General features: G+C 44.2%; 1 protein-coding gene across 1 annotated transcript in view; it reads right to left on the reverse strand.

Moving 5' to 3' along the window:
- LOC143286162 (uncharacterized) overlaps positions 1 to 13,873 on the reverse strand; it is a 90,257-nt gene that overhangs the window by 51,013 nt on the left and 25,371 nt on the right. The window contains exons 17-26 of the mRNA XM_076593767.1: positions 12,938 to 13,055; positions 12,316 to 12,467; positions 9,936 to 10,070; positions 8,305 to 8,466; positions 7,323 to 7,494; positions 4,893 to 4,941; positions 3,301 to 3,355; positions 2,281 to 2,370; positions 1,803 to 1,865; positions 952 to 1,013 (exon numbers count right to left, since the gene is read on the reverse strand). Coding sequence (XP_076449882.1) covers positions 952 to 1,013; positions 1,803 to 1,865; positions 2,281 to 2,370; positions 3,301 to 3,355; positions 4,893 to 4,941; positions 7,323 to 7,494; positions 8,305 to 8,466; positions 9,936 to 10,070; positions 12,316 to 12,467; positions 12,938 to 13,055 — 1,058 coding nt within the window. The remainder of the gene's footprint in view (positions 1 to 951; positions 1,014 to 1,802; positions 1,866 to 2,280; positions 2,371 to 3,300; positions 3,356 to 4,892; positions 4,942 to 7,322; positions 7,495 to 8,304; positions 8,467 to 9,935; positions 10,071 to 12,315; positions 12,468 to 12,937; positions 13,056 to 13,873) is intronic.

A 13,873-nucleotide genomic window follows, 5' to 3' on the forward strand; every position in this document is an offset into this window, starting at 1 on the left:
GACTTCTGATGGGGAAGATTAAAATGTTGGAAGAGAAATACAAAGAGTTGGAGAAACAGGAGGGTGAGAAGGGAGCGGAATGGACAGAGAGGAGACAGAATAAAAGAGAGGAGAGGAGGAGTCAATATGAGAGAAGAATGTCAACCACAGCTTAAGAACCCCGCTGAAATCAGAAATGAAACCTGGTACTTTTTAAATGTTTGGTGTGTATGCGTCTTAAATAAAAACAATACAACAAGAGCATGAGGTTGAAGACAAAAATTAAAAACAGAAAATTATGTGTGTAAGTTGTTCAGTCAGGTAAAATTTCAGTCCTGCTTCAACATGATAAGGAAAATTAATGCATGCGCACACACACACACACACACACACACACCTACACACTTAAGCACACACGTGCATGCGCATGTACACATACATTATCATCATCAATATGACCAAAGGGTTTGGTTAGGCAGAATTGCCACCGCAGTTTTTTCAGTGACAAAACAAAGTTCAAAGTGGCAGCTGGAAACAGAATTACCAGAAGACAATACAGTCACAAATGCATTCTGGGACATGCAATTGTGAAAGTAGTATACCAAATATTTGGCAGTCAATCTCCCAGTTTATCTCGGTCAATGTGGTAGGCACAGGGTTAACTCACTCAGTACGGCCAGTCCTCTCTTCTCCTCTACACAGACCCCTCGGATGTCCAGTGGGTGTCTGAATGACCCAACCTTTAGCTTCCGTTATCACAATTGTGGTATTCTTTGTCAACATTCACCTCTTCAGCATAAGAGCCTTCCGCTTGCAATATTTTGATGACGGTAACTGGGGTGAAACGCTGTTAACGTTGTCTCTTTCGCCGTTCGTATGGAGAGAGTTAAACAAACATTAAAAATATAGTTTTAATATTTATACAGTTTAATCAGGAAAAAAAAAAGAGGACAGAGTGCAGCTGGCACTAACCTCAGTATCACGTTCCCGATCAGGTCTTTGTCTTTCAGCAGCCTCTTCACATAATCTCTGGACTGTGAGACAAAACATACACATGACTGTAGGTGGGGAACACACAAGAACATACAGACACACATGTACAAACACATACACACACTCTATACATATAAGAGAGAGAGAGAGAGAGAGAGAGAGTGTGTGTGTGTGTGTGTGTGTGTGTGTGTGTGTGTGTGTGCACGGATGCTTATGCAGTGAGATAGAACATATATAAACTTTTACGGTTGTATTATGCATATAATGTTTTCACAATTTTACCTTGCAACAGTTATAAACATGACTGTTTTGAAGCAAAGCTATGTCCTTTTTTTTTTCAAGATTAAAAAACAAATACTCCAAACTAGTCCTATGTCAGGTCACACGTGTGTACCTTCTTTTTTTTTACTGCAGGTATTTCCAGTGGTGATGTGTGTGATGACAATGACCCTGAATGGAATCAGACAGGGCTGGGCACACCAAAATATCCCAAATCACATACTCCACACACACTCTACCTCTGTCATTATTCAGCATTTCATCTCCTGTACCGTCTCCTCTTCTCTCACCACTTGTCCCTCCGTCCTCCACCCTCTAATTCATATTTCTTTATCTTAAAATCATTAGGCGCAAGAACACGCTAGAGATTATAAATAAGGCAAAAGAAAAAACCAAACAAACAGAATCCAAAATAATCATCCTTCTCCTTGCAGTATATCAAACAAGACCAACAGTGATCTGTTCTACAAGTCCCTAACGATGGGGAGGCATGTTGTTTGGGCCGTCAGCTTTAAGAACAAAATGATTTAGAAAATGAAAAGAGCACTGACGCTGTGTGTCCATTCTGTATCGCCGTCCACTGGCTTCACACGACAGATGTAAACCTCCACTGCCTGCACAACACACAACACAATCAGTCCTGAAACAATAACTACACACACGGCAAACACACACACACACGCACACACGTATAATACACAGGCATTCTAGCCATATAAAACATATACACATCTCTATACACATCACATACATATACACATCTCTATACACATCACATCTCTTTCCCCACCCACTTTTATCAAGATTCAACACGCACATAACTCCTCCCCACCTGCTTGCTCCCCTGTCCTCTGTCTCCTCTCACATGTTCACACATACATATGCCAACACCCCCTCCCCCCCACATAATACACTTACACATACATCACCACCACACACATTACTCACACCCGCACACACATACACCACACACACACCCCCCCCCACCCCCACATACACATACATCCACTCACACACAATCTGTCTCACCAGAGGAGGCACACTCTGCAGTTCTGGGGGCAGTTTCAAGAGTTGTTCAGGTCGCACCATGTCCTTCCGTCCCTCATCCACATAGAAAACCTGCAGAAGAAAGCATTCACCCCTACAGGTGCACAGTAAAACTATTTACCTGTGTGGTGGTTCAGAAAACCAGTTCAAGTTGCCGAAGACTGTTTTATCTGTAAACCAACAGTAGATGTCTTTTTGCCTTGTCAGGTTCCACACAAATTCATTATCTAAATCTTATTTCTCCTAACAATTAAAAAAACAGCTGAACATACCTCTAAAAATCTTCTTTTTTTCTTTTTATCAAACTCACATTGTCATGTGGATTATTATTTTAAACCACTTTCTGTTATCTGCTGATCTCAGTTTATTATGTTTATTGAAAAATACAGGCAGACAGAGACACACACACTTGCAAGTACTGGTTTGAAGATACTGGTTTTAAAAACTGGTACTTTTTGGTACACAGCTCTGTTCAGCATTTATCCCCTCACCTATGCTTTCCTGGTCTGTCTTGGGCATTAGGTGCTGTTACAGTTCAAGCCAACCCTTCTGAACTATCACACTCAACGTTGACTGATTTCAAGCATTTCTGGACATCTTATTATTGTGCTTGTGCAAACACACACACACACACACAGAATAAACCTGATTAAAGACAGGAAAAAAGAACAAATTCCCATACAAAAAGTTACAGTACAAATCTAAAATGCTTAACACACACAGTTGTGTCTACAATCTACCAGTCATCTGTGTGTGTGTGTGTGTGTGTCTGTCTGTGTGTGGGTGTGTCTGTTGGTGGGGTTGGTGTGCATGTGCATGTGCGTAAGTGTGTGCATGTGTGTGTGCATGCATGCATCCCTCTCTCTGCCTCTCTCTGCGCCTCTCTCTCACTCATTCTCTCTCTCACAAACCACACACACAAATACAAAACCCAAACCCCTACACACACACATACACACACACACACGCGTTGTCAACAAGACAGTCCAGAAAGGTACAAACCTCCACAAATGACCCCGATTTGAGCGTGGCTTCCAGTTTAGCCAGCACACGTGCTCTGCACAACATACACGACCCATCCAGCATCAGTCCAATTGCATGACGGTTCATAGTAACAAACCATACAACCCCACCTAGGCTATGAATGGGTGAAATAATACGCATCACTTAGCTTTACACTGTCTTATTTCTTCTTCTTCTTCATCAGATGGACAACACTTTATTTTCTATAAACGGTTTAACTCACTCAGTACGGCCAGTCCTCTCTTCCCCTCGGGTGTCCAGTGGGTGTCTGAATAACCCAACCTTTAGCTTCCGTCGTCACAATTGTGGTATTCTTTGTCAACATTCACCTCTTCAGTATAAGAGCCTTCCGCTTGCAATATTTTGATGGTGGTAATTGGGGTGAAACGCTGTTAACGTCGTCTCTTTCGCCATTCGTATGGAGAGAGCTAAGGTCCTGCAGACCCAAAGGGGCAGTGAATTCATATTCACTGAGTCCAGGGCTCAGCCCAGGGGTGCAGGACCCAATTCTCTCCTTCCAACACTCAAACTTTTCCTGACTGAAGTCAGCTACCCATTCACACCTGCATGGAGTGAGGAAAAACAGATTAAAGTGCTTTTTTGGGGGTTCTTTTTTTACAAAGACACAACACCATGTTGGAACAGGACCATGAAATCTGATCACTGGATCACTTCTTCTTCTTCTGCATTCACTCGTATGCACACGAGTGGGCTTTTACATGTATGACCGTTTTTACCCCGCCATGCAGGCAGCCATACTCCGTTTTCGGGGGTGTGCATGCTGGGTATGTTCTTGTTTCCATAACCCACTGAACGCTGACATGGATTACAGGATCTTTAACGTGCGTATTTGATCTTCTGCTTGCATATACACACGAAGGGGGTTCAGGCACTAGCAGGTCTGCACATATGTTGACCTGGGAGATTGTAAAAATCTCCACCCTTTACCCACCAGGCGCCTGTCACCGTGATTCGAACCCGGGACCCTCAGATTGACAGTCCAATGCTTTAACCACTCGGCTATTGCGCCCGTCAACTGGATCACAAGTCTGATGCCTGATCAGTCCTGCCACAGCAACCCCATCACATTTTACGTGTTCATAATTTGCTGAAGCCAGCATCCCAATCCATTTTTTTGGTGCGGAGAAGCTGGGGAAGGGTGTGTGTAGGTGGGGGAGAAGGAGGAGGGGGGGGGGGTACAAAACTGTCAACATCCCCACTCCCAAAATTGTTAACAACAGGGGAGTGGGGTCACCTCAATAAATATTCTGTATTTACGCAATATCATCTTCACTCTTACCAAACTCAAGCTGCTTGTTATCAATGAAAGTTACCTGCTTGCTCATTTCCAACACTTATTTCCCATGACAAACTCTTCATTCATGCATGTATAATCTAATCAAAACATCAACTGTAGACACACACACACACACACACACACAATCAATCCATCAAAACACACACCCACAGACACACCGTCATCAATCCACCCACACACACATACACAAATGCACTCACTCACTCACAAACACACACATAAACACAAACCCAACAAACAAACAGGAACACACCTGAGGAAAGCCCCTTCACCATCTTTCACAGCAGCCAGGGACCTCAGACCTTCAACAAACAAGCCAACAAGGGAGAATGAAACACTCTTCAGCTGACTATAGTACAGGGCAGCAATGTGATCTGCTCTTTTCATCATCTCCCTCAGCCACCTGGACTTCACCACCAGTCTACCTGTCCCAGTCAGCAGTCACAGGTGATGAACCATGTTGCATTAATTCTACTTGCTACATTGGATTCATGGTTAGGAATGACCTCACCACACAGGTAGACATGGGCGTACCACTTTAGGAATGACCTCACCACACAGGTAGACATGGGCGTACCACTTTAGGAATGAACTCACCACACAGGTAGACATGGGCGTACCACTTTAGGAATGACCTCACCACACAGGTAGACATGGGCGTACCACTTTAGGAATGACCTCACCACACAGGTAGACATGGGCGTACCACTTTAGGAATGACCTCACCACACAGGTAGACATGGGCGTACCACTTAAAATATGAAAATGTTCATATCAGCATCAGCACATGATCAGTACGCACACATATGCACACACCACAAACGCTGCATTTTATCAACGCCTTTTACGCAGTTCTGCAATCAATCATGTATACATGCATGTAATGCGTGCATGCGTGTACACATGTGTAAATCCCTGTGTGTGTGTGTTTGTGTGCGTGTGCGTGCGTGTATGTGGACACACTCAGGTGTAGGAAGCATGTCATGACCACATAAGCATCTTCACTATAGGATTCAGGTAACAGTACTATAAACTGGGTGCTCTGTACAACCAAGCATCTTGTTTTGGATGTTTAGCTGTTATTATATAAACAAATCCATCAAAAAACAAACAACAACCCACAACTGAGGGGTAGAGCGGGGCAGAAAGAGAAAGAGAAAGTTGTAATGAGTGGTTCATGTTATTTGCTTTCCTCTAAAGCACACTGAGCTCTTTGAGAGGATGGGCATCATGCAAATTTACATTCTTATTACTATGATTACAATAATAATAACTATCATTGTTATTATCATTATTACCATTATTATCAAAGTGATGAGAAGAAGCATGTGATCTTGCTCCATGAGGAAGGGGACCTGGTTGTCTTCACCTTGCTCCACAAGGAAGGAGACCTGGTTGTTCTCACCTTGCTCCATGAGGAAGGAGACCTGGTTGTTCTCACCTTGCTCCATGAGGAAAGGAGACCTGGCTGTTCTCACCTTGCTCCATGAGGAAGGAGACCTGGTTGTTCTCAGCTTGCTCCACATGGAAGGAGACCTGGTTGTTCTCACCTTGCTCCACATGGAAGGAGACCTGGTTGTTCTCACCTTGCTCCACATGGAAGGAGACCTGGTTGTTCTCACCTTACTCCACAAGGAAGGAGACCTGGTTGTTCTCACCTTGCTCCATGACAAAGGAGACCTGGTTGTTCTCACCTTGCTCCATGAGGAAGGAGACCTGGTTGTTCTCACCTTGCTCCATGACAAAGGAGACCTGGTTGTTCTCACCTTGCTCCATGACAAAGGAGACCTGGTTGTTCTCACCTTGCTCCATGACAAAGGGGACCTGGTTGTTCTCACCTTGCTCCATGAGGAAGGGGGACCTGGTTGTTCTCACCTTGCTCCATGACAAAGGAGACCTGGTTGTTCTCACCTTGCTCCATGAGGAAGGGGGACCTGGTTGTTCTCACCTTGCTCCATGACAAAGGAGACCTGGCTGTTCTCACCTTGCTCCATGAGGAGGAGGGACCTGGCTGTTCTCACCTTGCTCCATAAGGAAAGGAGACTTGGTTGTTCTCACCTTGTTCCATGAGGAAAAAAGGAGACCTGGTTGTTCTCACCTTGCTCCATGAGGAAGGGGGACCTGGCTGTTCTCACCTTGCTCCATGAGGAGGGGGACCTGGCTGTTCTCTCCTTGCTCCATGAGGAGGGGGACCTGGCTGTTCTCACCTTGCTCCATGAGGAGGGGGACCTGGTTGTTCTCACCTTGCTCCATGAGGAAGGGGGACCTGGTTATTCTCACCTTGCTCCACAAGGAAGGAGACCTGGATGTTCTCACCTTGCTCCATGAGGAAAGGAGACATGGCTGTTCTCACCTTGCTCCATGAGGAGGAGGACCTGGCTGTTCTCACCTTGCTCCATGAGGAAGGGGGACCTGGCTGTTCTCACCTTGCTCCATGAGGAAAGGAGACCTGGTTGTTCTCACCTTGCTCCATGAGGAGGAGGACCTGGTTGTTCTCACCTTGCTCCATGAGGAGGGGGACCTGGCTGTTCTCACCTTGCTCCATGAGGAGGGGGACCTGGCTGTTCTCACCTTGCTCCATGAGGAGGGGGACCTGGCTGTTCTCACCTTGCTCCATCAGAGATGAGATTATAGATTTATGTTTCAAGCCTGTCCATGAGGAAGGGGACCTGGTTGTTCTCACCTTGCTCCATGACGAAGGGGACCTGGTTTCTCTCATTGGCCAGGTACATGGCCATGTCCATGGTGAAGGTGGTGTAGCGGAACTGCAGGTCCTGGCGGGGCTGACCCGGCACCTGGTGCTCCAGCAGCAGGGCGTAGTAGTGGCTGGTGTCCGCCACTGTCAGCACCCGCAACTGTCGACCCACACACACGGACAGCACAGGTGCAGTCTTCGTCCTTGGTGACACACACACCAGTCTCTGACCAAAACTCTCATGTCAGGGGGCTTGGGAGGTGGAGTAAATGGATTGGGGTACATGCATGTTGTCTACATGTTATGTGCATTCAATCAGAAGTTTACAATATTTGATATCATTGCACTGTTGACAATTCATATTACGTATTCCAAACACTGTCCATGGAAGACGCAGAGATACCCAAGAACCTAACAGCTACAATGAAACTCACACAGTCAAGACTGGTGTCAGGGGACTGCTACAATCAAACTCACACAGTCAAGACTGATGTCAGGGGACTGCTACAATCAAACTCACACAGTCAAGACTGATGTCAGGGGACTGGGAAGGTGGGGTAAATGGATGGGGTATGGGCATGGTGTCCACATGTTATGTGCATACAAAAGTTTATGAACACTCGATGTCATGACTTTATTTTACAACTCGTATTACATATTCCAAACTTTGTCCATCAAGGACACAGAGATGCCCAAGAGCCTGACAGCTATAATCAAATTCTCACAGTCAAGACTTCATGCTGGAAGCTGTAGTGTCACTGTTCTTTCATATGATAGAATAACAGACCCAATGTTGAGCTGCAATCTTTTAATGCCATCCGTTCAGTAATGTCAACAATATTCTGGTTCTTGATTTGGTCAGGTCACCAGTAATTAATTTTATCATAATGTCTGTTAACACAAATACACTGATAATATGATTAAAACAAGTGGACATTTACAGAAGCTAATCACTGAACAAAGGCCTGACCTTAACAGTGCCCTTGGCTGGAAGCCAGGCCTCCGGACTGTCGTCATGAACAACGTCACAGGGCAGAACAATGTGACGACACTCGCACTTGTTCTCGTTTTTGCAACGACCAAACTGTTTCAGCTGCTGGCAAAGGGTTCGGTTCGGGTCTTCATTCCTTCCCTGCATCAACAACAGACCGCATCATGTCAACCTTTATTTATGGAGTTCAGGTTGACATGTTGCTGAGATGTAAACAGTGGATACTACAGAATGAAAAGTTACCAAAAAGGAATGAGAGAAGGACGTGGTAGAGGAACAGAATGGAATACAGCACTGGAACATCATTTGGAGATAAAACTGATATGGTCAATGTCATAACGACACCTCGCTTCAGCTGGAGTCAGTTCATCTGCATTTTTTACAAAGCAGACAGCCTTTCGTTGATAAAGTATAAAAAATGTATGTGTTCCCAGTGCACACATGCAAACTATGCACATACCTACACACACATTTACCCACTTATGCATCAAGGAAAAGGAAAGTAACACTGGGAACTTTTCACTGAAAAGGAGGATTCCAATGTGCAGGAAGCTGTTCGTTCTGGGAAAAAAAAAAGAAGTTAAAACGAAGATGCAAATAAAGAAAGATAGCGGCAATTACAGACAAGATGTACAGACAAGAATGGCAGACAGTACAAGAATGGCAGACAGTAGTAGACAGATGAAAATACAGAGCCAAACTGAAATAAAATATAATTAAAAAAATAAAAAAAAGGTTTGTCTGCAATCACTGACAAAAAAGATTGACAGATATCCTGGTATCAATGTTCAATTATCACAACTTTTTTCCACTGCTTGTTTTTTTTGTTCTTGTTTTTGTTTTTCCAATGTGGTAAACAGTAAAACTCCATGTTGAATAGTACTGGTGAAGGGTTTTGTCAAAATTTCCAAGACTTCCAGACCTTGACGGGATTTTTTTTTTCCACAAGACCTTTCCAGCACTGGAAATGGTTCACTCATTTCACAAAGTCTTTTCCAAACTTCCACTACCGTACAAGCCCTAGGAAATACAGACAGACAAGATGCATGGACGGAGAGGTATATCAGATATACACAGGAAGACTGGAAGGCGGTAGCAGACAATAATGGAAAAGACAAGACAAGACAGAGACAGGGAGAGAGACAAGTCTCTAAAACGTTACTTTTGAAGATAAAGATTTAAGGCATTGCTTAGTCTTCCAGTCTGCCCCTGTGGCAACAAGAATAACAACAATAATAATACTACTAGTAAGAACAACAACAATAATGACAATAACTAAAAATGTTATCATTTTTTAATCAAATAAATAAATCAATCAATAATACAAAAGAAAGAATAATGATAATAAAAAAAAACCATTATCATCATCATCATGGTTTTATGATAGCAATAATAATGACAGCAATAATCATAACAATAACAGCAATAATATCAACAATAATGAAAAGCATTATCACAATGATAATAATAATGATGGAACACGTGCACGCGCATACACACACCACCCACCCATCGGCCAAAAAAAAAACCCCCAAAAAACCAATACAATACAACATAGTAGCAAACACAAATGAACAAGACAGAGAGGTTACAACAACAACGATCAAGACCTGATGCATGCCGTTGAGGAGGCGTGTCATGGGGGTGGGGATGGTGGCCCCACTGCGCAGCAGAAAGCTGTGCAGACTCTCGATGTTGTCCAGCATGGTGTTGGTCACCAGCACATGGGACACCCCTCGCTTCTTCTGTGTTCAGCACACATCACACAACTGTTACTGTTATATCTCAAGTGCAGTAAAGGAAACTTACCCCTCGCGTCTGTGTTCAACACACACATCATACAACTGTTTCGCTTACAGTCTCAGTGCAGAACAGGAAACTGTTACATCTCAGTTCTTTTCTGTTCCTTACCCCTCAATTCTTCTGTGTTCAACACACTTCACACAACTGTCACTCTTACAGTCTCCATGCAGTAAAGGAAATTGTTAACTCACTCCGGACGGAACGCTATAGTGTTCCTGATGTAAGGCACAGTTCTGGATGACGGAACACTATAGCGGTTTTGACAATGAAAAATTTTTCCACGTTTTCCTCATGGGGTAGCATAACAACCACAGCTGCACCGGGCACTGTGAACATGTCAAAGGTCGAATGGAAAGTTTCATTGTGAGATTCCGTAACAACACACTCGCCGGCGAGCCACTGACTTGGGCACCCCACATGACAAGCTAATCTGCATATATATCAAAAATGGCATCACAGGTGATACAAGTGGAAACTTTTGGAGCAAAATATATCACGACAGCGGCTTTTACTGAAATATTCAAACTGAAGGTTCCGACATCGACGAGGATGATGGAAGACTTTGAATAAAGTATCTGAAGTGAAGAAAGCTACCAGCAAAAAGGTAATGACAGTGACTCAAGATTCGGAGGGCAGTGAAGAGGGAGGGAAGTGGGCGTTCAGACGACGAGAGGAGAGGGGTCAATGGGTCAAGTAAAGTGAGTTTCATTCAGTTACCTTATGTTTTGCATTTTTTGTGATTTTTTTCCCCCTAACTCTAATGAATGGGCTGTCTGTAGGGAAAAGCAAGGGAGAAATCTCAAAGTGCCAAGTGAGTTAACCCTCGCTTCTTGTGTTCCTTACCTCTTGCTTCTTCTGTGTTCAACAAACATCACACGACCGTTACTCTTACAGTTTCAGTTTCAGTAGCTCAAGAAGGCGTCACTGCGTTCGGACAAATCCATCTTACAGTCCAATCTTACAGTCTCAGTACAGTAAAGGAAACTGTCACCCCTCACTTCTTCTGTGTTCAACACACATCACACAACCGTTACTCTTACAGTCTCAGTACAGTAAAGGAAACTGTCACCCCTCACTTCTTCTGTGTTCAACACACACCACACAACCGTTACTCTTACAGTCTCAGTACAGTAAAGGAAACTGTCACCCCTTGCTTCTTCTGTGTTCAACACACATCACACACAATTACTCTTAGTCTCAGTGCAGTAAAGGAAACTGTTTTCCTAAAAATTAACATTCAATTTAAGATTCTTTATGGAGTATGAACATTTAATATATAGTTTGTGCATATAAGCAGTTCATGTGCATGGTATGACTGACAGACAAAACAAGAAAATGATGCCCAAACGCACGTCTCTGCACCACAGATGACAGAATGGATCAGTGGCCCAGTGCTCAACCACCCAACCATACAAAGCAAGTGTCCACGGGTTCGAGTCCCCACATACAGCCTGGGATTTTCCTCACCCCTCCACTATACCTTGAGTGGTGGTCTGGGTGCTAGTCTATCAGAGGATAAAGGTCCCTCAAGAAGCATGCACTTAGCACACATACAAGAACCCAAAGCAATAAAAATGGTTGTCCCTGGCTAAATTCTGTAGAAACCCCTGGCTAAATTCTGTAGAAACAATGTCATTTGATTGTATAAAACAAATGCAATTGCAGACAGAAAAAAAGGTGAAAAAACTGGGTGGCACTGCATTCTGGGGACGCGCTCTCCTGGGGAAGAACAGCCAAAATTTCATACAGAGTTCTGTTGTGACAATAAGTAATACAATACAAAGGAATTGTGGCGTGTCTTGGGCAGAGCCCATCTCTCTTTAGATAGTACTATCTTGTTGGGTTTACTCCTCACATGCAACAGGTAGTAATGGTAACCCATTAACAGCAGCGGAAGAGAACCTCTGACCGGACTAAAAAAAATATTGAAATAATAAACAAACAAAATAAAAATTAAAAAGTAACAGCCTGACAACATTGCAGAATGAACAGGCAAGCCATTTTCATTAGAAGAAGAAGGAGGATGAGGAAGAGGAGGAGGAGGAAGAGGAGGAAAAGAAGAAAAAGAAGAGGAAGCAGAAGAAGAGGAGAAAGGAAGGAGCAGGAGGAGGAGGAGAAGGAGGAGGAGAAGAAGAAGAAGAAGGAATAGGAGAAAAAGAAGGAGAAGATGAAGAGAATGGAGCCCACCTGGGACAGTGGCTGTGAGCAGCTGTCATGGAAGAAGTCCAACATCAGGGCCAGCCGGTTGCCAAACTTGGTCTGGGAGTTGGGCAGATCAAAGTGCACCACCGTGTCGGCACCGGTCAGTCGCAACTCCGTCACATTGTCGTCCGTCACCACTGCTCACCCAGCCAGCAAACAGCACGTCACTTTTTTGATGGGTTGGTATGAGCAATTATTATCATACAGCATATCTTTAGTCAGAGACCCAAGTTCTAAAGCGCTTTACAAACAAGGAGTCATTCTGCACAACAGGCTGGGAATCATGTCTTATTTGACCTTGAGTTGCATGAGAGAGAGAGAGAGAGAGAGAGAGAGAGAGAGAGAGAGAGCGAGCCAGTCAAAAAATTGTTTAAAGAGAGTAAGACAGGGACAGAGACAAATACAGAGAGAGAGAGAGAGAGAGAGTAAAAGAAAAGGATAAAGAGAGACAGAGACAGACAGAGACAGAGAAAGAACTGTGAAGTGACCAGGGTTGCTGTCTCATGTCTGTATACAAGAGATGAACAGAGAAAAAGACGACAGAAAAGGAAACAGGCTGAAAGAGAGAGAGAGAGAGAGAGGCCAGCAAACCCTTCACCATACTGACCTAAAATGGCAGTGCCTGTCTCATCCAGCCAGTAGTCTACCTGCTCCTTGATGTCTTCATCACTGACACCACGGCCGGACTGGATCACATGAGCAAAGATGCTCATGCTCTTCAGCAGCTGGGTCAAGACACACAATAATGCACATGGCATTAGCTTCTTCTTCTTCTTCTGCGTTCACTCGTATGCACACGAGTGGGCTTTTACGCGAATGACCGTTTTTACCCCGCCATGTAGGCAGTCATACTCCATTTTCGGGGGTGTGCATGCTGGGTATGTTCTTGTTTCCATAACCCACCGAACGCTGACATGGATTACAGGATCTTTAACGTGCGTATTTGATCTTCTGCTTGCATATACACACGAAGGGGGTTCAGGCACTAGCAGGTCTGCACATATGTTGACCTGGGAGATCGTAAAAATCTCCACCCACCAGGCGCCGTCACCGTGATTCGAACCCGGGACCCTCAGATTGACAGTCCAATGCTTTAACCACTCGGCTGTTGCGCCCGTCGCCACATGGCATTAGCTTAGCAAACAGGACATCTTTTTTTTTTTCACCTACATTTGATTTAACATACTTACCGTGGCCCACTGCTGCAAACTCCAGCATGGGTGTGTGTGGGGGGGGGGGCAGTCTGATTCCTGTCCTATGCAGTATACTTCACCACCCAAGTGGAAAACTGTAAAGTAACTGCAGCTAGTATCCTTCCTTAGTATGCTACTTCTGTTCTTTTAAACTTTCTCATTTTATCTTTTTAACTTTCTCATTCTACCCATAGTTATTCCATACATGCCAAACTGCTAACAAAACAGCATCCACGAAGAATGAGAGTGTGTGAGCAAACAAACAAAAGCATGTATGTGTGTGTGTCTGTGTGTGTGTGTGTGTGTGTATGCGTGAGCAAGTATGTCTGTGTGATTGTGCATGCCTATTC

This window comes from Babylonia areolata, chromosome 9 (assembly GCF_041734735.1).
Source record: "Babylonia areolata isolate BAREFJ2019XMU chromosome 9, ASM4173473v1, whole genome shotgun sequence".
In the NCBI taxonomy this organism is placed as follows: Eukaryota; Metazoa; Mollusca; class Gastropoda; order Neogastropoda; family Buccinidae; genus Babylonia; species Babylonia areolata.